Genomic DNA, 26,210 nt, shown 5'->3' on the forward strand with positions numbered 1-26,210 from the left:
GGTGTGATTGCACAGGTGTGCAACTGAACAGGTGTATGGAGCAGTGTGTGAGTGAGTGATTGTGATGTGTATTGTGCTGACCAAATGGTCCAGGAAGGAAGGAGGGTGCAGGTGGCACCAGGTGTGATTGCAGAGGTGTGCAACGACAGGTGTATGGAGAATGGTTGTATGGAATAAATGGTCTGGTATATGGAGTATTGGAATGGATGGTCGTGGAGTGAGTATGATGGAAACTGTGGAGTGGAGTGGATGGTGCGAAGGTGTGAATGGGGGAAGGATGGACCCCCATCACGAATACCCGGGGAGGGTAGTGTAAGTGTTAGGTAGAGGGTACAGGTAAATTGTGGTTGGATATTGGCATCTGTGGTGCGCGGTGAAAGAATGATGTTTGGATGGGTGCATTAGTGTTGTGGAAATGGCTGGGCGTGTAGCCTGTTAGTGTGTGTAGTTGGTTTGGGCACTCCACCACTGTAAGGATGTCGGCCAGGTGAGGCCGCAGGTGGGCTCTGGGAGCCGGTAGAGTTGTTGTGGATGGGGCCTGAGGATCCGGAGGACGGACCCGGGTAGCCCAGTGCCAGAGGGCACCGAGTGGGGTGACAGAGCCAGGAGGGGCCTTCCCCAGTTAGTTAGGTTAGGGTGAGGAGCTAGGTAAGCTCGGGTGGCAACTGCAGTGGTGGAGGTGTGCAGGTGGGTAGACCTGCTGGGAGAGCTGCACGACCCAGCCCAGAAATTGTGCAAGGGCACCGGGAGATGAATCGGGGGAGTGAGACCCCAAATTATGAAGCACCACAGTTTGGTCAATGGGAATTGGTTTTTAGAACCCATAGTGTAAGTTGGCCAATGGATTGGCAGGGAAAGACCCCGGGTAGAGTAAAGAGTGTAAAAGTCATTTAGAAAGTAGTTAGGATGAAAATCTCCTTGCACCATCTGCATTCACTCACCTGAGGTGACAGGTACTCCACACCATGCCAGGTTGTTTTGATTATTTTTTATGTGCAAATGTTTTCGATTGTGAGACGCATCATGACCTGGGTGTGACATTGTGCTTGATGTTCCATCTCTTCCTCCTTATGAGGATTGATGATGAATGGGTGATGGCAAATTTTGGATAGAGGGATTGTGGTGACGAATTTGATAAGGGGAATATGGGGAGACGTGACAGTAGCGACGAATTTGTAAATGTGTAGATTTTTGTACATATGGGGTAAGGGCAAGGGTAGTGTAGGTGAGACGGGGGGGGGGGGGGGGGTGACGTACGGTCGGGACGAACTTTCTCACTTCGCCCTCCGTACGCATTTTGCCTTGCATTGCCTTGTTTGATGTGTACCCTTGTGACCTTACCCCTCGCTCATTTGTCTTCCCCCTTTTGTCTCCCACATGACCTGTGCGCCATTGGGCGCTGAGGGGAGCGTGCGTGAGTCCGCCATTGTGCGCCCGGAACTCCCAGAACCAGCTGTCTGCATCGATGCACCACATGATGGACCACATGTCTGTGGCCGAGCACCACTTATGGACCCCAAGGGTTGGGGCATGGCCCCTCTGCTGGAACTGGCCATGAGGGCCCGAAATCTTGCTGGCGGACCTTGGCCACAGGGCACCGATGCCCCACAGGTGAACCACACGTATTCGGCCCTGTGGGCCATAAATAAAGAAAATAAAAACGGACACGTTAGGTGCATTTTATTGCAAATAGGCCGCCAGCAAAAGAAAAAGACAACAACTGCAAGAAATAATAATAACCAGCAGAGGGAGCCAAAGAGCAAGAGACCACCTGCAGGGTTAGGGGTTGTTGGTTTATTTTTATTGATGAACTGTGGTGACTGCACCGATTGGTGCTTGAGGGTGTATTGGTGCGTTTTGGGTGCTTAATGGTGCGTCGATGCAGAGCAGACTGTCTCCCCCCCAGAAAGAACAATCACAGGTCCTGGGTTAGTTTTGTAAATAAAAGTAGCGTCATTGTAAATAATGCTCCCCACCGTCAGTGTGTAGTTTGAAGACCATTCCGCAATTCGGTTAGCTGTGGGCGTGAGTCTGTTAGGCAGGGTGCAATGGAGCAGCGGGACATATTTATCGATGTTTTAAAACTGTCGCACTCAGGGTCAGGTTAAAAGTAGAGGGAACTACACCTACGTGTCACACTAAATAAAAGTTGTAGGCCCGGGACGTGCCTAAGAGGATGAGGGTGCAGTGTTGCGGATATGAGGATTGTGTTTTTTTTATTGTGTGTATTATTATTTTTGCTTTATTCTGAGCCTCCTTGCTCCAGTGTGTAAAGGTCAAAGGGCGTCCCATAATTAGTCCATAAAGCAAACACGTCAGCCAATCATAGAATACCCCTGTTCGATAGCTTATATCTTATTATGTGTTTTAGAGTAAGGCCTTGTCTTCTATTAGAATGACACTCCATTGCACCGAATCAATAGAGAATAGCTCCCCTTCAATAATTCCATTTCCCAGCCAAACTCTCCATCTGTGGGTAAAGCAGTTCACAAGCATGGGGTGCACGCCCTCTCAATTCGCTGCTATAGTGAATATGTGCTCCGTGCTCTGTTTGAACAGGAGGGGCGGGGTCGCCAGGGAGAGGCAAGCCCAGGGTGCGCCACGAAGGGCAGGGCTGTGCAGCCCCATGCCCAAATAAGGAAACAAGCCCGTGGCTCGCCACGAGGGGCGTGCCGTCGACGCGATACCCAAATAAGGAGACAAGCCCGTGGGATTACCATACAAGGTCACGAAACAGAGCACGGGGGAGAGGGCAGTACCGAAACCGTGGAGGTCGTGTCAGACCCGCGCTAACGGTATGCGAGAAGGGTGCGAAGATCGCAGATGAGCTGGAGAGAAGTGAAAGAAAGGGCGAGAGAGACCCGCGCTGGAAGGGAAGTGAAAGGAAGAAAAATACGAGCTGAGCTGCGTGGAGAGGGACACGACAAAAGAAAGGGTCCAAGAGAAAGCCGAGGAGCTTTTACGAAACAAGCTACACGAGAGATACAACAGAGGAGTGCAGCCCCGTTTCAACCAGCCGCGTGAAGCCCTGACGGTGTGCGCTGTAAAGCGGCTTACAAGGAGCTGCCGGCTCCCCGCTTCCCGCCCGGAGTGGACCTGCTCGCTGTGCCCTGTGATCCCACCTGCTCATCCTTTCCAGCCATTCCTGCCTGCAAGTTCCCCATTTGCGTACGTGAGTTTGTTTTGTTCGTGCTGTCCTGGGTAGTAACTAAGTCTGTATAAGCTAGTAATTTTCACTGTGTCACCTGCGTCTAATGTCCCCTGTAAATAATCGTGACTGCTCTTTTTGCTTATGTGTGTAAATAATAATAAACCCCGTTACTCTTCTGTACGTCTTCTTCTTCCTCTTTGCATTCGTCGTCTTAGTCTTTTCCCGATTGAATAGCGGTGGCGCGATACGGCCAACGTCTGGGTGAATCGGGTGAGTCGGGGAACAACTGTTCGGTCGCGGAGCCTCCGCTCGGCAAATATAACATCCTTATCCGCGTACTGTAACAATATATATATATATATATATATATATATATATATATATATATATATATATATATATATATATATATATATATATACATATATATACATATACATATATATATATATATATTGTTGCGGTTTAAGAACCATCACTTGTAAATAATACTTGTAAATAATTCCATTATTAAAAGGTTAAAGGTCTCACCCTTAATTAGTCCATATGCAACACGTAGGCCACCATAGGAACTTTAGTTATTTCATTAGTATGTGTTTTCGATAAGGCCGTGTTCCCTATAGTTGAATCTGCATTGCATTAATCAAATAAGATGGGCCCCATTCGCTCATTTTCCAATCGCTCTCTCCAAACGGCGCCATTATGTGCCCCTACAGACGGTGCCTTGTCCCTCCCAATTCTATTACGCGCCTCTGCTTGTTAGCAGCGTTCGCTGCCTCGCTGAGCTTCCGCCCAAGCAACACCATTAACCATGCGGTCGGCCCGAGGAAAAAGGGGGCGGAACAACAAGAGCAAGGCGTGGCCCTGTCAACTCGCCGTCAAGGGCAGAGCCGATAAGCCCTTACCAGCCAACCAGGGCTGAGGTGAGCTCGCTTGCGGGCGTGGTTTCCAAGCGCGCGCATTGATCTTGAAGCGCGTTATATAAGCGCCAGCGCGAGCCTTTTTACGGAGTCGACTCGGGTTGGAGACGGCGCTTGGTGGGGTCTGGCTGAGAGACGAAGCTGCACAGAGCTCTTTGACGAACTGCTTTGGAAAGCCCTTGTTGAACTTGCGAGATAGTGAGCGTCGCTCGTAAACGTATTACGTACGCAGCATCCCAGCCCCTCGATATATGTAAGGTCCGTTCACGGTCGGCGACACGCGAAGCTGCCTGCCATTCTTCGCCCGCGGAGCCGGAGCCTGGACGTAGTCGACCTACCTGGAACCATCGACCTGGACCTCCCCCCCCCCCCCCCACCCCTACCAGCTACCATCCCGTGTGAGTGTGTATGTTTGTCTGGGGTCGTTAAGTTAAGACTGTATAGGTAAGCCTGCCCTGTGTCCTGCTTCTTCTTCTTCTTCCTGTACATTCTTTCATTTCCTCTTCTTTTTGGTTTGTTAATAAATTCACATTGTTATTTCTTGGTTTTTCCCTATTCCGATCGCCTCCATCCTTGGTTAATGGCTTGGGCCGCAGATTGCTAACAGCTCGGCAATTTCCATCTTATCCGTGGTTCGAGCGGGAGTTATTTCCCTGCTCGCGGTCGGTGTTGGTAATTAGGTATTTGGGACCCAAATTGACCAATCACCTGAACCAAGACCGACCGGGAGGAGCGTTGTAGCTTCCAGGACTCGGGACGGCCAGCTTAAAAGGACAAGTGGATTAAACCCCCCCCCCCTTGATAAGGGGAGAGCCAACCCCCGAATCCACAACAATTGGTGTCAGGCGTGGGATTGGACCCGAACCAAATTTTTTAACATCTGAAAATTTGGGCAAAATTTCGAGCGGCCGAAATTTTTATTATAACATCTAAATTTTAAATCGTGCCATGGATAATCAAGGCGATCGGATGCCGGTGGGGGAAAAGGAGGAAACAGAGGAGTTAGAGGTAACCCAGGACCCCAGGGAAGAAGTGGGAGAAATGGAGGAGGAAGATAATGAAGGTGCGGTAGTGGGGGTTGCAGGCGCACAAAATGGCGGCACCTCGCACATGGCGACGAGGGCCGCGCCCGCTGCGCAAATGGGGGTGGTCGAAATGCAAACCTTCATGGCCCAATTCATGGCGGAAATGCAGAAAAAGAACGATAGTATGGACAAGGTGGGAGAACAATTAGAACGAATGGGAAACCAAATTGGCGGATTGAGAAATGACATGAGAAGCCAAATTGGGGGGTTTCGAAGACAAAATTGGGGGGTTGTGAAATGAATTGGGCGATCAAATTGGGGGATTAGATCGTAAATTTGGGGGGTTAGAAAATAAATTTGGGGGGTTAGGAAGCAAATTTGGGGGATTCGGAAGCAGATTAGGGGGCCAGTTGGAGGACGTAAATGGCCAAGCCCGGGAAATAAATGAGGGGTTGGCGAGGGACAAAGCCAAGTATGAAATAAGAGCATTTGAGAGGGACGGAGACCACGAGTTGAGCGGGAGGAGCGCAGTCGTATGCGACGAGGTAACGCGGCTAGAGGAGCGCGGGTTGAGCGAGGCTGAGCAAGGCGCAGGTAACTGGACGGGTATATAAATCGCGACCCGGGGTATGGGGAAGTCGGCGACCGCCGAAGTAGAGAATTTTATTTTATCAGCACCGGCGGTCGTCGAGGAAAAAGAAATCAAAGAAATAATAGTTGAAATTGGGATTGGAGAGACGGCGGAGGTAGTACATGAATTGAGGGAAAAGATGGAATATGTACAAAGTCTGTATTTGCATCCTGATGCCGTACTTTCTAATCCCATTAAAGATTTGCAGGTGGTGGAGCGAAGAAGAGGAAACGCCAAGGTGAGTCGGGCTGTATATGTCGCGAAAAGGTTTGGCGCGAGAGGGTTTTTCGCGTGCTGGGGATCCAGACGGCACCCGGGCGTTCGTGGAAGGTCCTTTGTGCGCTGCGTGAGTGGAAATGGCGCGCGTGCAAGAGAAAAGTGTGCTTTGAAGAGTGAGTGTGTTACAGAGGGTGAAAGTGGGTTGGAAGAGTGTGACACGGAGAGTGGGATGGATGAGGAGCGTGTGCGAGGGTGCACACCTGAGTTGGTTGTGGCGATTGTGCGAGCATGCACATTGGAGCGCGTGATTGGGTGTGGGACAGGGGATTGCACACCCATGGGTAGGTGTGCGCTGAGTGGGTGTGCAAGAGTGCACACCCATGAGTGTTACGGAGTATGTAACGGAAGAAAGGTGTGTAATGGAGTGTGAGTGTGCCTGGGTGGTGTGCACGAGAGAGTGCGGTGGCGGAATTGATGGAGTGTATGAGATGTATGAGTAAAGAAAGGAACGCGTGGTGTGAGAATGCAATCCGAGCATCGACGCTAACCGGGACAGCGTTCAGGCCGACGTTTAGCCGACGTGAGTTCTCGGGGCATGGTGCTCTTTGTGTGCTGCGGGGGCCGGCCGGGATCTTTTCCGCGTCGCTCCTGCATGGAGCGCCGTGCACGATTCAAGGCCGGGCTCCGCCCTGCACGGTCGGTGCCGCGTTTTGCCAGGCAAAGCGATCGGCCCGGTTCGAGCGGAAGGAGAAGGGTTCGGAGTGGCGCCCCCTTGTGGTGGCGGCGCTCCGGCCGGGGAAGGCTGGGCCACCGCGCATGGGAGCGCAAGGCCCTGCATAGGGATGGTGCTTGGAGCCTTGGCCCGACAAAACCTCCTCCCCTGAATCCGAATGCCGGAAGAACCCAACCTGCAGTAGACCAAACCACCCGAATTCATTGCTCGGCTTTGCGAAGCCGAGCTTTGATGATGTAATGACGTACCGAGAGGCTCAAGTGTAGTGAACGAATAGAAATAGTGATGGCGAATGCTATGCGGTGTCGAGGGATGGTAGATCTACCATCCCTCACATCGTATCTTTTTTTTGGGCAAAGGAGCTATAGTTTATGGGGTGGCGGTGAAAACTAGCCCGGGAGGGTTAGGATAATGTATACGGAACTAGAAATGACTATAGGTGACCAAGATTTAAGTAGTGACATTGTACCTGTAGTGGGGACGTGGAGTAGATTAGTTGGATGATAACGACGTGGGAGTGCTTAGTATAAGGGATGACGGGGAGCACTAATGTTAGAGGGGAAATAGATAGCCAGATGATGCAGTGTGTTTGTGGTATAGTTTAAATGAGAAAATGAATAAGATTCCTTGTAGTGCTGGTGAGGAAATGAAGAATTGGAATGGAAGTTCCCGGTTGTGCTGAGCAAATGAGGCAATGCTCGAGAGAGATGTGTGTGTGTGTTGAGTGTTTGACTTGCATGATGTGCAAGTGAAGTACAGGTGTGTAGAATGAATGGTGTGGAGTGAGTATGGTGGAATGAGTGGAGTGGAGTGTATGGTGCGAAGGAGTGGATGGGGGAAGGATGGACCCCTTCACGAGTACCCGGGGAGTGTAGATCAAAGTTAGGTAGAGGGAGTAGGTAAATTGTGGTTGGATATTGACATCTGTGGTGCGGGTAGTTGCACAGAAGTGTTTTGTTGGGTGCTTGAGTGTATGGAATGGCTGGGCGTGTGGCCTGTTGGTGAGTATGGTTAGTTGAGCACTCCGCCACTGGTAATCTGTCGAACAGGTGAGGCCGCAGGTAGGCTCTGGGAGCCAGGTAGAGTTCAATGGGACCCGAGGATCCCAAGGAGAGGACCCGGGTAGCCCGATGCCAGAGGGGGCATTAGTGGGGTAAGGGAGCCAGAGGGCCTTCCCCAGGTTAGGATAGGAAGGAGCAGGTAAGCTCGGGTGGCGACGTTCAGTGTCTGAGGTGTGCAGGTGAGCGGACCTGCTGGTGAGCCACATGACCCAGCCCTGAAATTGTGCGAGGGCACAGGGAGAAGAATCGGGGGAGTGAGACCCCAAATTGGAGAGCACCACAGACTGGTCAATGGGAATTTGGTTTTTAGAACCACATAGAGTAAAGATGGCCAATGGATTGGCAGGGTAAGGCCCCGGGTAGAGTAAAGAGTGTTAGTGTCAATTAGAAGGATAGATAGGAAGAAAATGTCTTCGCACCATCCGCATCCACTCACCTAGTGTGATAAACTCCACACCACATTTTTTGCAGACATTTGGAATGTAAGACGCATCTCGACGTGGGTGAGACATTGTTTAATATTCCATCTCTTCCTCCTCAGGAGGGATTGGGGATGAATTTGGCATTAGAGGGAATGGGAAAGACAAGACGTAGAGACGAATTTGTAATTTGTAAATTGTGTAAATATGGGGTAGGGGCAAGGGTAGAGTAGGTGACATGGGGGGTGATGAACGGTTAGGGACGAGCTTTCTCGGCTCGCTCTCCCACGCCCTTCATGTCTGCATTACCTTGATTGATGTGTACCTTTGCGCTCCTGCCCACTGATCTGCTTGTCCTTCCTTCCCCACTCACGGACCATTGCTCTTTTGTGCCCGAGGGAAAGTGTGCAGGTGCTGCAGCTGTGCGCCCGCACCCTTGCTGCCTGCCTGCCTGCACTGGTACACCACTTATGGACCACACGTTCTGTGGTCTGGCACCACTATATGGACCACACGTTCTGTGGCCTGGCGTCTCTGCTGGGACCGACCATGGTTGCCCGTGGTATCTGGTTGCAGACCACTGTTTTCAAAGTGGCCTCCATGCCATGCAGGTGGACCACGTGAGTTGGCCCTGCTGGCCAGAAATAATAAAAAGCGGACGCGGTTTGTGCCCTTTCTTATTATAAATAACATCAAGAAGAAGATCAAGACAGCCAGAAACATCGGCCCAGCAGACAAGCAAGGACAAGGCATCATTTATTATTTTTTGACATGTGTTTTGTGCATTTTCATTTTTTTGGTGCATTTTCATGCTTTGTGCTTTTCCTGCATTTTTTGTATTTTGGTGCTTGGATGGTGCTTTTTGTGCCTTTTGTTTATTGGTGCATGTGGGTATGGTGTATCGTTGCAGTGCAGTGCAGTGATTTTTCCTCTTCTCAAAACATCTTTTTCTTGTTTCTCACAAAAGACAGGTCCTGGGTGACAGTTTGTAAATAACTAGTGTACTGTAAATAATGCTCCCCACCGGCTAAATGTGTAGTTTCAAAATAATTCCGCAATTCGGTTAGTCTGTGGGCATGAGTCAGTTAGGTCGGAAGCAACGCAGCAGGTGGGACATATTTAGTGTTAAAACTGTCGCACTCATGGTGAGGTTAAAAGTAGAGGGCAACCACACCTACGTGCCACACTAAGTTAAAAGTTGGCCCTTTTGTTTCGGCCCGGGATGGGGCTGGAGGAAAGGAGGGTGCAGTGTTGGGGTTTTAGAACCCTCACTTGTAAATAATACTTGTAAATAATTCCATTATTAAAAGGTTAAAGGTCGCACCTTTAATTAGTCCATCTGCAACACGTAGGCCACCATAGGAACTTTAGTTATTTCATTAGTATGTGTTTTAGATAAGGCCGTGTTCCCAATAGTTGAATCTGCGTTGCATTAATCAAATAAGATAGGCCCCATTCGCTCATTTTCCAATCGCTCTCTCCAAACGGCGCCATTATGCGCCCCTACAGACGGTGCCTTGTCCCTCCCAATTCTATTATGCGCCTCTGCTTGTTAGCAGCGTTCGCTGCCTCGCTGAGCTTCCGCCCAAGCAACGGCATTAACCATGCGGTCGGCCCGAGGAAAAAGGGGGCGGAACAACAAGAGCAAGGCATGGCCCTGTCAACTCGCCGTCACGGGCGGAGCCGGTAAGCCCTTACCAGCCAACCAGGGCTGAGGTGAGCTTGCTCGCGGGCATGGTTTCCAAGCGCGCGCATTGATCTTGAAGTGCGTTATATAAGCGCCAGCGCGAGCCTTTTTACGGAGTCGACTCGGGTTGGAGACGGCGCTTGGTGGGGTCTGGCTGAGAGACGAAGCTGCGCAGAGCTCTTTGACGAACTGCTTCGGAAAGCCCTTGTTGAACTTGCGAGATAGAGAGCGTCGCTCGTAAACGTATTACGTACGCAGCATCCCAGCCCCTCGATATATGTAAGGTCCGCTCGCGGTCGGCGACATGCCTAGCTGCCTGCCATTCTTCGCCCGCGGAACCAGAGCCTGGACGGAGTCGACCTACCTGGAACCATCGATCTGGACCTCGCCCCCCCCCCCCTACCAGCTACCATCCCGTGTGAGTGTGTATGTTTGTCCGGGGTCGTTAAGTTAAGACTGTATAGGTAAGCCTGCCCTGTGTCCTGCTTCTTCTTCTTCTTCCTGTACATTCTTTTGTTTCCTCTTCTTTTTGGTTTGTTAATAAATTCACCTTGTTATTTCTTGGTTTTTCCCTAATCCGATCGCCTCCGTCCTTTCTTTCCATTGAGTACCTGTGGCACGATTTCAGAACCGCTAGGATCGGGTTTAGTCTCTTGGTTAATGGCTCGGGCCGCGGATTGCTAACCGCTCGGCAATTTCCATCTTATCCGTGGTTCGAGCGGGAATTATTTCCCTGCTCGCGGTCGGTGTTGTTAATTAGGTATTTGGGACCCAAATTGACCAATCACCCTACCCAAGACCGACCGGGAGGAGCGTTGTAGCTTCCAGGACTCGGAACGGCCAGCTTAAAAGGACAAGGGGATTAACCCCCCCTTGATAAGGGGAGAGCCGACCCCCGAATCCGCAACAATATATATATATATACTATATATATATATATATATATATAGTATACTGTATATATATACTAGCTTGAATACAAAAGGTAATATGCTGAGGGATGGATGAAAGCAGTCTCAAACAGGTATGATGCCGATGCAGAGACATAACAGATGGTATGCTGTTATAAACGATGTAAGCAATAAAAAATAATGCAGTGGGCATTTTGGCAACAATCCCCATCCATTATTAAAGGGATTGCATATGATTCAATTATCGTTCAAAATGAAAGAAAGACATAAAATCCCTGCATTTTCAAGCACATGTATATTATATTAATCTGTTGTTCATAATTACGATTTTTGAGGGTTTTTTGGACGACGAAAAAAAGGCATACATTTCCAAAAGCAATTGCAGTAATGAACAAATAAACTTTTTTACATTTTGCAAATTAATGGGAAACTGAGGTAGTGGTTAGGGGAAAAAACTGTGACGGGAAATAGGCAGACAATAAATTGGTTTTAAAATAACTAGGGCGTGCCCGTACGTGGGTGCAAAAAAACATGCGTGCAAACAACAACAACAAAAAAAAACTTTGAAACCACGTGGCAGTAACGACCACAGAACCCCCCCCCCTCTATTTACATGAAATGGTTTGGTCCATTCGCAAAGCCAAAGCGAACGGCTTGCGAGTACGGTAGAACCCCCCCCTCTATTTACATGAAATGGTTTGGTCCATTCGCAAAGCCAAAGCGAACGGCTTGCGAGTACGGTGACCATACCTTGGGAACCACTTGTCCGATTAATTTCAAACCTTGAAAAGGCACATCCTCGGGTCCCCAGCAATATACCTGGCAAGTTTCAAGTATATCGGACCCGTGGTTGTCGAGAAACAGCGGTCACAGACAAACACACAGACACACAGACACACACACATACACACAGAGATTACTGGAATTATAGATAGATAGTTTATGCAAATGAAATATCATGCAGGACTTCAAAAGAGAAATTAAGCACTTCAAAATATTTGGATTTAAAATATTTATCCTGCACCCATTTTGCTAGGAGAAAAAGTGAAAGAAGTCCTCGCAAGGAATAGGCAAACTTTGATTTCGCACCATCGAGTATGACATGCGGAGCTGGTTTGACCCTATTTACTCAAGAAACAGAAAGTTTAGGTTGGCCTGTTTGGTGGTCCCATCTGAACACAGATCTTATCGTGGTGGGATGACTGGTTCCTAATGCATACTCTGTGTTCATGTGTGCATTATCTAAGAATGCCCTTGTAGATTTACGTAAAGCACATTATAGTTTCTCCAAAAATATTTGTCCTGCCTGTGATGTCTGTGCAGCCTCCTCCATGATCACTCAATCATCCATAAGTTTTTCCAAAATCGAAAAACAACAAAAATAAGCATTATTGAACCTCGACTGTGATTGTTTTTGTACTGCCCAGGTGTTACTTATTTGAGCAGTTGCAGAAAGAACTTGAAAACTTTCATGAAGTTCTTTACGAGACTCGGTGGCATAATGGTTAAAGCATCTGGGAGGTCAGTGGTTCGAACCCGATCCTGGCTGTGTTATACCAACGACTTTATAAACAGTCGGTACTGCTTCCTTGCTTGACACTCAGAATTTAGAAAGGATAGAGCACAGCGAACCAACCATAGGTTAGCAACCATTGCATTCGTATTGATGTGCCCAATGGCATCCTCCTGCTTTGAAGTTACTTGGAAGGGAATAAAGTTATTTGTTTATTCATTATTTATTTATTCTTCACAAATGGAAAGTGCTGCTTTCCTTGAAGTTCCTCGTAAATGAACACTTCTTTTTTTTTTTACGAGCAGACTTTTCAAAATGTAAAGTTTCAGACTCGCCTCACTTGACCGTGCTTGGCTGACGACCGTGTGGTCTTTAAAAAGCCCCACAAGGAGCATGCGTGTTGTGGAACTAGCTGCCGATTGGCTGCAGACTGTAATTTCCTGTTGGCTGACCCGCCTGGCCACAACCAGCTACTGTTATAGCCACAGACTAAACAACAGTCCGTTAAAGGATTAACAAGGCCTTGTGACCGACTGCGAGGTGAGGAGAATGGAACAACCTAATAAAAGGCTTTGACTCTACCTACCTGGAACTTTGATAACTACTCTGCCATTTATGTCACAGCTCAAAACAATTAGCATGTACAACTAACTGGAGTTGCAGAACTTTGTACCAGCAAAACTATAACTGCAAGCCTTGATATGTACAGTGTATCCATGCTCAACGACGAGCAGAATTTAGGTAAGTTTCAAGCGTCATACGTACACTAGTAATTATGATTCAGAATATTGTACTTGGAGCAAACAACAACAAATTTAAATTACTCTTGGGTGGCCTGGAGATTGAGAAAAAAATGCGAATAAACTTTCACGGTTTTTATTTATTTATTTATTTTGTATACAACATCGAGGCTCGTGTAAGAGCTAACATCAATCACAAAAAAAACCGACACACAAAACATACAATAAAGGGAGCGGGAGACAAGATGGGGGGAGAGAGGGAAGCACACAAGTACAGCAGCAGAGAAAAGGGACATCGGGAGATCTGTGGGAGGGAGAGGGCTTGTGAGGATGAGGCATGGGAAGGGGGCGGGGGGGGGGGGGTGGGAGGTGAGAGAGGTATAAAACATTTTAAGAGAGGCTTAAGCATGGAAGGTAGCAACATTTAAATAAAAAAATTGATGAGTATTAATGAAGGATGATAGAATGGTATGTGACATGACATGCAAAATAAACATACAACAAGTTTTCCTTGTTTTTAAACTATCCTTCGCCAAATTGTCAATTTGATGGTCATTAAAATATCAAGATGGTTGAAACTGGACATGAACAATATTTGCAATTTTGTTGCAGTTGGTGCAACATTGGAGAGTATTTTAAAGCAATGACTAATATTACAATCGTGAGGTGCAACGTGACTTGTAGACGTGTTCATGAATCAAATAAAGAATTGTTAATGAATCAAATGTTTGTGTTTGTTTGGCCATGGTACACGTGTACACTCGTTTGATAAGCTTTGTTGGACTGTGCACTTTGGTTGTGGGCCTGAGGTGCATGTCCTCGCTTTACAAGACTATTTATAATTTTGTAAAACCTTTTTTATGAAAAAAAAAAAATCTCAAAAGGTGAGGTGTTCCCAAAGTTATTGTATCACCATGCATTCTAGTTGTGTGGGCTAGCATGTGTGTGTCAGACTGTGCATTTGGCCCTGTGGGCTAAAGTGTATGTTTGTTTGACCATATGGTTCGGCTTTCGGGCCAAAGTGCATGCATAGTTTGAAAAGCCTTGTTGGACTGGGTAAGAAGGCCGAACAAATAAATAGTAATGTTATAAACAGCAAGCAGAAAGACAAAAAAAACCATAAGAGACAAAAAGGGATAGACAAAGAAAACAACAGTGAGGGCTAAGCCACATGTTGTGGAATGGGTGGTTTGCCTGAAATGGCAAAAGATAATAGTTACAGCTCTGGAGTGACAAGAGCTCTTCCAAATAAGGACAAAACGAGGTATTAATGGAGAGCCAGAAATGGTGAGACAACAGAAAAAGGTGCAGGTGGATTGTCCGCTTACACAAACTTGGAACTAAATGAATACCGTACTCAACATTTCAGCAGATATGCAAACAGGAAGATGATTCATGATCACTATCCGAACCATGCAGACAGAGAAATATCAGGTTCCATCAAGATGATTGAAGATGTATGAGCGCATACACTGCTTGCAAGGGCTGCGGCAACAGAGTGGTATTGGAATGGCTGGCAACATAACAGCAAGGCCTGAAAGATCAGTTCCCAGAGAAGTGATAAAATTATTCTGTCAGATATCACTGGAGACTTTAAAGTGCCAGTTGAGAGTGGACAACCTCAACCCCACATGTGTACAATACATCCCTTTCCACCATTTCAGAATCCACGATGCCAAGATGAGATGGACACTAACAATGATAGACTCGTGCATGTGTACACAAACACACACACACAAACACACAAACCCCTCCCACGCAGAACGTGCTCTGCATCTGAAACGAGGGGGACGGGCAGTGAAGGAGACCAATTCATGGCTACAAACACAAACAGATATAAATGATAATGGCCAAAAGGATGAAGAGGTACAGAGGGACAAAGACGAGGTGGCGGAGGAGGAGGGAGAGGATGATGAGGAACAATGTGTCCTGGAAGAGGAGCTGGCTAATGAGATATAGGAGGTGCGAATGACACCGACTGAAGAAAGACTGACTAATTTGACAACATAATAATAAATGCACAAAATCACTAATCAGCAGAACAAACAGATCTTTAAAAAAAATACCAAAGCAGACACACTGAAAGAAATAAACACTGAATTTTGCAGCAGCACTATTCATTCAGGAAAAAAGAAACAACACAAGAACAGAAAAGGTTCCACAAATAAAAACCAAGCACCACCATGTGAAGCAACAGCTCGAGAGATGGAGGAAGATACTCAGAAAGGAGACAGGACAAATGCAGCAATTCCAAAGAGGAAATCAAAGCCCAAAACTAAAGAGGAGAATTCATAAAATAAAATACAAATATAAAATTGAAGACAAAGACCAAGAGGTATAATGGTTGCTGAAAAGAAATTGAAAATCAAAATGATAGCAAGGAAAATAAAAAAAATAGGGTCAATACCACTGCCGCTCACCTGGTAGAATAAACAGTCTACTACCTGACTAAAGGTATTTTAAACCAATTTCAATGGTTGCTGGAAGGCAGGGCAGCATGTAGAATCATACTAACATAATCATAAGACTTTAAACAAACAAAGAAAAAAACACCTATTTTGGGTGGGCGAACAACATAGCGCTTCTTGTTTGAACCATGTTTGGCCTGGAGACAGCTTACCAGCTGCATCTTACGTCAAGTGGGGAAGTTGGACCTTGCACAGGAGCTGTTCCTGATAGATTTGACCAAGATCGATGGTATCGATGCTACCTACCCTGTACCCTGTAGATGGCCTGCAGTCCTGCCAAATACCCCTCCCCTTTACCCTATTTGGTGGTGGTACTTTCAACAGCCTGTGCCGAAACGTGTTGGGGATCTTCAATGGAGAATTGCTCATTGGATCCTACCTACAAATTCCCTAATTCAGGCTGCAAAACTGGTCCTAAAAAAATCTGAGGAACTAAACCTAACAAAATCACAGTTCCATCGACTAAATAAAATAATAACAAAGGCAAAGTTTGAGTTTTCTCAGCGTCAGACAAAATTCACGAACAAATATGAAGACACTCACTCTTCCAACTCTTAATATAAATGGTGGTGGAGCAAATAACATCCGCCAGATCCAAGTAAATAGTTTATTCAAACGGAAACAAGTTGATGTGATCTTACTGCAGGAAACTCATATTATTGAGAAGGTTGAACATGACTGGAGCAGCATTTTTAAAGGTAAATGCTTCTTCAGTAACATGTCGTCTGTATCTGCTGGAGTTGGGTTCTTGTTAAAACCAGGACTTGTACCTGACTCTTGCCTCTTTCAGGAGGTGATAAAGGGCCGGTTTGCTTCCCTGGAACTGGTGATTAATAACTTAAAATTTGTTATTTTTAATGTATATGCATCGAGTGAAAGTACTGACCGTAAAACGTTCTTTACTGTAGTGGTAAACCAATTAAAATTGTTTGACCTCAATCAGTGCATATGTATGGGGGGTGATTTCAATTGCACGTTTGAGCCCAAATTGGACAGAAACTCACCAGAACCACATCCCGAAGCCCATGGTGACCTCTCCTATTTCCTTTCTGTCGTGGGTTTTCTTGATGTATGGCGCTTGATACACCCAAATGACCAACAATACACATGGTGTCGATGTTCCAATGGTCAAGTGTCCTTAGCGAGGCTTGACAGATGGTACATCACCCCACGTTTTAGGAATATGATAACCTTCTCAAATATTGTCCCGTCTGTCTTCTCCGACCACCACATGGTCCCTATGGGCCTATCCCTTCCTCATTTTAAACATACTAGTGCCTATTGGAAATTTAATACAAGGCTTTTGGATGATGCCTTTTTTAAGGAAGCCTTTCGCAATCTATGAATAGCTGTAGTTGAAAAAAAGCCCCGTTTTGCTTCCATTAGCCTGTGGTGGGACAATATGAAAACCCATATAAGGCTGTTTTGTCAACAGTTGAATTCATATGTCACTCATGAAAATCGAGTCACATTGGCTCGGTTAGAAACAGAAATTCTAAAACTGAAGAACCAACTGGCGAAACAAGAGAACGAGGCAAACTATAAGTTACTCCTTGAAAGAAAGACCCAACTTAGAGAACTATTGCAGGAGAAAGCTGCAGGATTATTAGTTAGATTAAAAATAAAAAGTATCAGATAGCCCGAGCAATTCCTTTTTTCACCTCGAATCCAAAATGAAGCCAGCTCGGCTTATTTTTTCAGTTATGGACCCCAGTGAAAATGTAATTGCAAATTATGATGGGGTAAAAAATACCATTAGAAAGTACTATTCAGAACTGTTTGCAAATAAAGATGTTTGTGAGGATAAGATGAAACTCTTTACCTCCCATCTTCCATCCCTGACTGAAACTCAACGGCTGGAGCTGGATGTGCCGTTAACCCTTCCTGAATTAGAATGTGTTCTGGTTGAAATGGAATCTGAAAAAGCTCCAGGAATTGATGGCCTACCAGCTGAGTTTTACTTGGAATTTTGGGACCTTTTAGGTCCAGAACTGTTAAATATAATCCAAGAATCCCTGCGAACTGGTGCAATGCCATTAAGCCTAAGGAGAGCAGTGGTGAGTCTCTTCCCAAAGTCAGGAGATCTCCGGCGGATGGAGAATTGGAGACCAGTTTCAGTGTTGTGCACTGACTACAAACTGTTTTCAAAAGCGATGGCAAATCGTTTGAAGAAAGTCATTGGTGACCTGGTCCTACCCGATCAGACTTTCTGCATCTCCAGTCGATCCATTTATGACAACATTTTTTTAGTTCGGGATTTAATGGGCACTTACCACGATCAAAATGATTTTGGGATAATGTTTCTAGACCTTGAAAAAGCCTTTGACAGCATTGATCATGTTTTTTTGTGGTTTGTTCTGGAAGCATGTGGCTTTGGGGTTAATTTCAGAGCCTTCATATCTCTATTGTACACTGACATCTCTAGTGTAATTAAGGTAAACAATGAACTCGTTTCCCCCATACAGGTTCAGAGAGGGGTTGCCCAGTCTCAGGATTACTTTTTGCATTAGCAATGGAACCATTAGTTTGTAAGCTCAGGGAGAATATCTCTGGCCTGACGTGTTTCCCAAGGAGTCCACCACTGACTATATCAGCATATACAGATGATGTGTGCATCATAATAATCAGAAGCAAACAGGATATTGATGCTCTTGTTAAATCCTTGGGAACCTTTTTCCAGGCTTCTTCCCTGAAAGTTAATTGGAGGAAAAGCAAAGCTATTTGGGTGCCATACCTTAATAGTTGCTTCCCTGTCTCGACACATCTACCTCCTCTTCTGGAAAACTTAGAATGGAAGGCAGATGGTATCGACTACCTTGGTGTGTCCCTTGGTTCCACACAATTTATGGAAAATAATTGGGAAGGCTTGATTGGAGAAATGGAGAGGAGACTGAACCTGTGGAAAAGAGCCCTACCGCACCTTTCATTTAAGGGCTGTGTCTTAGTTGCCAATAACTTGGTTGCTGCAACTTTATGGCATCGATTTATTTCCCTACAACCGCCGGAAGTGCTGATTAGAATGATCCAGGCCAAACTTGTGGACTTTTTTTGGGGAGGCCATCATTGTCTGCAGCCAAACGTAATATGCCATACTTCATCTGAAGGAGGCCAAGGCCTAGTTCACGTGAAATCCCGCCTCATGGCCTTTTGCTTGTGCTCCATTCAGCGCCTTCTATATGTTGAGCACCTGCCAAACTACCCATTGGCCTGCCATATTTTGCAACAGGCGGGCAGGCTCGGCTATGGTGGTGAAGTATTCCTGACTCACCTCAAGTATGTGGATACATCAACGCTCCCTATATTCTACCAGAGCCTTCTCAATGCCTGGAAAGGTCTTACAGTGAGACGCAAAGTGGACACATACCCCCCAGGGATGTTCGAAGTTGAACCACTGTTTTTCAACCCTCTCTTCCCTGATGAATGGCCTCTAAAGGTGGGGTTTTTTTTGTTTTTTTTTCTTCCCTGATGTATTCAAGAGCCGTGATCTGTGCCAATGCTTCATTGAAGCAGGCATGAACAAAGTATGGCACCTATGGCCAGACTCTGGTGTAGGGTGGAAGACTGTGGAAGAAATTTCAAATATGACAGGAATTCGGTCCAAGAGGACAATCGGCTTAATATTGAGGAAAGTCGTACAAAAAGGTCATCAGCTACGGATATTATGGACTCAGAATACACATGGACATCCTGATGAGTCATACTTCCCTAAACTGATTTTGGACTGCTCCCCCAGAGAACTTCCACCTGTTAGCACAGGGACAAATAAGTTACAAGCTGCAAGCAGCAAGAGCCTGTATAGGTGTTGCGTGTCCCTAATTCTTGGTGTTTCTCCATTAAACGGAGTAGCACGCTGGAAGAGACTACTCCCTACAGGGCCCCCCACTGAACCTGTATGGGCAGCGATGTATTGTAAACAAATCACCAAAAGAACAGGAGATCTCCAGTGGCGCATTGCCCACTGGATCATCCCATGCAATACATATGTGAGGAATTTCGCCCCAATATCTGCATGCTGCCCCTTTTTCTCTGTAAATGAGGATGTATTTCATTTTTTCATTGGCTGTGAAAGACTTTTTCCATTATTTAACTGGTTGAACTTTGTGTCACACAAATTGAATTTCAGATTTACTTTTCGCTCCTTTATTTTTGGGTTCAAAAAGAAATGTACAGAAGACAAAAAATATGAACTGTTGTGTTTTTTTGTAGCAACAGCAAAACTTGCTACATACTTGTCAAGAAAGGAGAAGCGTAACGGTAAACCGCCTCACCAATGCAACGTCATGACGTTTTTCACTGCGCTTGTTTCGGCAAGGGTAAAACTTGAATTATATTTTTCCAAGACCATGGCTGAACTTGATGTGTTTGTGGAAAAATGGTGTTTAGAAAATGTTTGTGAAGTTCGCCAAAATGAGTTGGTATTATCTCTTTCTTAAATAATCAAGTCTTTATATATTTTTGGTAGTATTGCTTTATTTTATGTTTTTGTAAAAATGAAATGATTAATTGTTATGCTTTTTGTTTCCTTGCTTTCTTATTCTCACCTGTTTTATTGGGATTTTTTTGGATTTGTAAATTGTACATACACACTTTTATATTTTTGTAATAAAAGTCTCTCTCTCTCTCTCTCTCTCTCTCTCTCTCTCTCTCTCTCTCTCTCTCTCTCTCGCCCCCCTGCTGGTCATTGGTGAGTCGTGCATGGGTGTGGCATCATGGCGGCTGTGTGTATGGAGCTGTGAGTACTGTGTTGTGTTGATGTCTTTCCTATCCCCCTTTCATCCCGTCTGTGTCCTTGTACGTGTTTGTGAAGTTTTCCCTGGGTTTCCTCTCTTTGTTGAGACAGGAGAGAGAGAGAGAGAGCGTGCACGGTGAGGTGGTGCGCGAGGCCGAAAGAACCTTGTGTTCTTCGGGCCTGTGCTCTGCTTGCCGTGTTTTTCATCATCGCCATTTATCGGCTCCCTTTTTCTATTTTTTTTCATTTCACCTTCGCCTGCAGCCCTTGCTCGCGATAGGTCCTATTTTGTTGTACACCGCACCTTTCCTTTGCCATCTCCAGGCGCTGCATAACGTCATTGCCAGGCACCGAAGGGGGCTCGGCAATGACGCACGCTGAAAGGGAGTACAGTACTCAGTTTTCACTCTGGTTGTTTGTTTGTTTTCTTGTTTTCTTTCTTGTTGTACACCGCTCCTTTCCTATGCCATCTCCAGGCATTGCAAAACGTCATTGCCGGGCACCAAAGGGGGCTCAGCAGTGACGCACGCTGAAAGGGAGTACTCAGTTTTCACTCTGGTTGTTTGTTGTACACTGCTCCTTTCCTATGCCATCTCCAGGCACTGCAAAACGTCATTGCCGGGCACCGAAGGGGGCTCGGCAGTGACGTACGCTGAAATGGAGTACTCAGTTTTCACTCTGGTTGTTTGTTTTCTTGCTTGCTTTCTTTCTTTCTTTCTTTCTTGTTTTTCCGGGCGATATCTCAGCCATCCTTTGAGCTAGGAAGCTGAAATTTCGGCACAATAGTGAGCAAGTCCTTTGTCAGAAACAGTATTTTTTGTTTTTTGATTAAGCAATTAATTGATGAGCTATTTAGTTATTAGCGATTAATTAAGTACTTATTTAATTAATTAAATTTCCTTTCTCTTCTGACCATTAACTCAGGCACCTTTTGAGTTAGGAAGCTGATATTTGGACATGCTAATGACCAGGTGATTTGGCTGCAAATGCTATTTTTGATTTATCAATTAATCAATTAATTGATTAATTATTAAATTATTCGATTAATGACAAAAACTTTTTTTTTTAAGTTACAGATTCTGATGAAATGGTGGTGGTTTATGTGTTCTATGACCGAATTGATTAATAATTCAATTTTTTAATGATTATTATTTATTTATTTTCATTATTAATCATTTATTTATTTTCTTTCTCATTTGGCCAATATCTCAGGCACCTTTTGAGCTGGGAAGCTAATATTTGGACATGACAGTGACCAAGTGATGTGGCTATCAAGGATATTTTTGATTTATTGATTAATCATTTAATCGATTCATTATTTATTGATTAATCAATTAATTATTGAAATTAATTACGGGTGTCCGACTGTCGGACGTACAGGAGACCTAAATTGGAGACTGGTCCATCACGCCCTGGCCACACAGGTGTTAGTTCAGAAGTTTAACCCCGCTGTGTCTAATTTATGTCCTTTTTGTGGTAATGTTGAACATTTGTATCATGCGTTTATTGAGTGCAAGAGATTGTCATCTCTGTTTGTGTATCTGAGCCGAATATTTTGTAAATTCAAAATTGTTTTTTCTGTTACAATCTTTGTTTATGGACTTGCATGTAATACTAGGAAAAACTCTGTGATTTTGCTTTTGAATTTTTTGCTTGGAATTGCTAAGCTTGCAATTTATAAAACCAAAAAAGCCAGATTAGGTAGTGGAAAAAATGAAAATGCACTTTTTTGTTTTATAGGGATTGTGTCAGCACGTATATAGCTCAAACATGCTTATCATATAAACATGGGGAACCTTCTTGTGTTTGACGAGTTATGGGGCATGGGGGGTGTTTTGTGCAAATGCATTTGAAATGAGGTTGTGATTTGTATGTAAAGTGGAGTTGGAATACTTTTGGTTTTGTACTTTTCTATTAAAAGGACACAAAAGTTTCTCTTTCTCTTTCTCTTTCTCTTTCTCTCTCTCTCTCTCTCTCTCTCTTTCTTTCTTTCTTTCTTTCTTTCTTTCTCTCTCTCTCTCTCTCTCTCTCTCTCTCTCTCTCTCTCTCTCTCTCTCTCTCTCTCTCTCTCTCTCTCTCTCTCTCTCTCTACATGCTTTCAAACAGAATACGTAACCATGCCAATGTTTTTTTGTTTTTTTCAACCAAGTAAAACAATGATTACCTTTCCAATGGTAGATAAATCAGGTGAAGTTACAGGACAGGGGTTGGGGTTAAAAAACCGCAAACAGACGTTTTTGGGAACAAATTACGTTGCCAGTGAAAGAAGATGTTGTAGTGTGTGGACATACAAAGAAACACTCTGCTGGGACCCGTACCAATAACAGTCGCTACATGGATTGCGATCTTACGCACTTGTGGCATTATTTATTAATAAACAATTATTATTAATAAAGAGATACATAATAAAAGAATACTGGATTTTTATACACCATCAAGGCTCGTGAAAGAGCAAGAACACAGAACAGACAAATGGCGTTCACGGGAGCAACAAAAATTGACACAAAAAGTGGAATCCAAATTCAAAAAGACTGCTACTAGTGTCCCCTGGCCCGTAATAAAATAAAATAAAAATATGGTGTAAAATAAAATAAAATTACCAAATATATCACCTTTTAATAAGCCTATACGATACAATCATGACAGGTGCACAAAATTCCAACAAACACAGAGGATGATTATACACACAAAGTTATGGATTACATCCAATGAATTATTTGCAATAAGGGAATGGGAAACAGGAACGGTTCGAGACGGGATTCTAACCATGAATGGGTCAAAACATGAGGCGGGATTTCTTCCTTCCTTCCTTCCATGTAAATGCTGCTTCATCAGGATGAGGATTACAGCAAGCCGTGCATAGGCACAGAACGCTGGCACAGAATGCTGGCACAGAATGCAAATAACAACTCGGCTTATGTAATGAAGCCAAAACATTGCTATTGCTTATGTGCATATATAATACATCGTGTTTATATAGCTTGGATTGATTTCAATTCCACTGGGCCACAAAGGAATTGTCCTATCGACTAGGCTTGAAGCGTGAAGCCGACACAATCTGTGTGCCTCATAATGCCTGTGACACCAATGGGCTGCAACCTTTCGACATTTGATGATCCTTTTAATAGTCGCTGTTGGTGTTTTTCAGTGATGAGAATAGTTATGGGGACCGCATGGTAATTGTGAATATAACACTTCTGTTTGGAGCCATTTTGCCTCAGGTCTCGTGGAGCGTATTTGATAATATAATCGGGTTTTTTAAATTGTTTTTTTTCCAAATTATTTTCCGATTTCACTCCAGATTATGATTATTTAAGCCATGAGATCGGGTCATGAAAATATTGAATCAGATTTCGAATATTAGCTTTTAATAAGCCTATACAATAATCTAGCCAGTAGCCAATCACAGTGCACCTATCCTCACACAGCCAATCTGTGTAACACGGAATGGATGAATGGACAGCCATCTTTGTCATACACACACACACACACACACACACACACACACACACACATATATATATATACATATATATATATATATATATATATATATATATATATATATATATATAATATACATACATACATACATACATACATAGATGGTATTCATAGAATACTTACCCCACACAGTTGACTTGGTGTGAGCTAACTTCTGTTTTATCAGAGTTTTTTTTCTTTTATCTAATACGGCTGCCAGACCATGTGATTGATTGTCATAAATTTATATTCTCCAATATAATTGATGTGTAGATCATGCTCAGGAAGTTTCAAACTGATTGGACAAAGCCTTGTGCTTATTGAATTTTTATATCATAATGAAGGCACCAATGATGTCATCGTTAACAACACTTATTCCTCATGCGGAGTTCTTTAAAATGAGCCACGTTTAAATTTTGTCCATGGAGCGGTTTTAGAGATATGGAGGTCCAAAGTTTTCGTTTTTTCCAAGATGGCGCCCTACCACATGACCTATGATGTCATAATTATCACTAAAATATTCTACACAAGTGGACGTATAGTATGTTGAAAGTTTCGTGTAAATCGCACTAACGGTTGCCAAGAAAATGATTAAATGAATTTAAACAAGATGGCGCCCTTACCACATGACCAATGACGTCATATTTATCACTAAAAATTTCTACACAAGTAGATGCATACTTTAAGCAGCCTGGGAGGAGGGGGATATTGTGGGAGGTGGGGCAAATATATTTTGCATGGTGGCTTGCAATTCATTCCCCTCCCCTCCCCCACCCTCGTTCCCCCTCCCCTCCCCCTGTCTCCAGAAGGGGTCTGTAAACCACTTGCACTCTGCCACATGTATTGACAAAATTTGCAAGTTGTTTTCAGGCTTCCCTACCACCTCTTTAGGGAGGGTGGTGGGGGAGGGGTGTGGTTTGCCCATGACCCGACCCTGGGTACCCCCAGTATGTATGCAAAATTTGGTAAAGAATGGCCTAGCCATGTTTTTTTTTTCCTATGATTTCACACATGTACGCAAGCACGCACGCATACACATATATATTACTAGAAACACCCGCTATATATGGGAGCAGAAGGGAGGGGGGGGGGGGGTAAGCTCTAATTTATCTATAACTATAAATGTCAATCTGTCTGTCTGTGTTACATAAACACTCCTACATCTCTGGACGGATTGGGACCAAATTTGTCACATAGGTAAAAGGTTGTACCGGCCATGTTTTAGACTGGTTAGTGGCTCTTTTGGTCACTGCGAAACCTCTGGGAATCCCCAGGAAAAATTACAGGGTATACTTCCTCGCTGTTGTCGTTGGTTTGAATAGCGCCACCTTTGGTGAAGTTGAGTGTTACATGTAAGAATGAATTTCTCAGGACAACCGCCTGACTGTCATCTTCTGTGGTTATTCTCGCCACCACCATAGATAGTTTTTCCCGTCATCAGGGACTGGTATTTTTGCTAGTATATCATATAATTTAAATTATTAATACGAAAAAAATCAACAGTGGCAAAACAATAATAGCAGCGTAAACAAAACAAAAAAAACAACACTAAAACACAGCAGAGTTACTATGAAGGAGAAGAGCAAACAGTTTGGCAATAAGGCCTTGAGATTGTGCTCCAGTGGGCTCAAAGCCCGACATTTTTTGTTTCAATACAGAGCAAAGGGGTAGACTTGATATGCCGAGCCATGGCCCGATTACTGATGGGCGACCCCCCCCCACCCCCCCAAAAAAAAAAACACGAGTATCGATTTCACCTGAATCAAAGTGACTGCAATCAGAAACCGTAATGCACTTTAAATTAACTCAAAAATCAACTCCATGCTGGATTCCCTGTAACAAACGGCAGGATTTCATCAACTGCAATGTACGCTGACCACTTGCAGGCGGGGGAGCGGAGAGGGTTCAGACATTTCCAATTTTCCTGACTTGAACCGTTAATTTAGCAAGGCTACCTACAACAACACACTGAATCTGAAGTGGGATGAGTCGAGGGCAGATGCGGCCAAAATATTCAGGTATGCGGGAGATGAAGTTTGCGCGACTTCCTTGAGATCCGAGGGAAACACTCAAAAGTGCATTACGGGTAATGTGCTTGATCGTATCGGACCGGTGTGGCAAGGAATACAGCCTGGCTCAAAATGAGGCTCGGAAGCATGCCAAATGGTCCCCTCTCAAGAACTCATTGGTAAGATAAAGAAAGCATCATGGTGTGAATGAACCTCCAAAGGTAATTTTACCATGAGTCTTCTTACCTCGTCCAGACTCACGGATGGTGGGACCCGAGATCACGGTTGTTCTCCAACCGCGCATCCATTGCTTCTGGCTCCCCCACTAAGCATGCTTTCTGGGTGCAACCTCACCTCGGGCACTGAAAAGACTGAAGCCACTGTGAAAAGGATGGGAAAAAAAATGGGGAAAAGCCAACATTGGAGTTACCCCCGAAAGGTCTAGCAGGATGATTCCTCCTCCACCTCTTAAAGGTTCCGCCAACCAAGAGACTTGAATATAGTTTACAGA

At 44.7% G+C, this 26,210-nt stretch overlaps 1 protein-coding gene across 2 annotated transcripts in view; it reads right to left on the reverse strand.

Annotated features, from left to right (window-relative positions):
* The window catches only part of CDK14 (cyclin dependent kinase 14), a 298,871-nt gene that overhangs the window by 83,879 nt on the left and 188,782 nt on the right, over positions 1–26,210 (reverse strand). The window contains exons 13-14 of one of the 2 annotated variants that reach the window (XM_078785338.1): positions 25,946–26,079; positions 22,547–23,093 (exon numbers count right to left, since the gene is read on the reverse strand). In XM_078785338.1, coding sequence (XP_078641464.1) covers positions 25,979–26,079 — 101 coding nt within the window. In that variant the 3' untranslated portion in view covers positions 22,547–23,093; positions 25,946–25,978. Of the gene's footprint in view, positions 1–22,546; positions 23,094–25,945; positions 26,080–26,210 lie in introns of those variants that run through there. The other variant, XM_078785339.1, reaches the window with a different exon arrangement.

Source organism: Myxine glutinosa, chromosome 10 (genome assembly GCF_964187855.1).
Source record: "Myxine glutinosa chromosome 10, kmMyxGlut1.1, whole genome shotgun sequence".
NCBI classification, from domain to species: Eukaryota; Metazoa; Chordata; class Myxini; order Myxiniformes; family Myxinidae; genus Myxine; species Myxine glutinosa.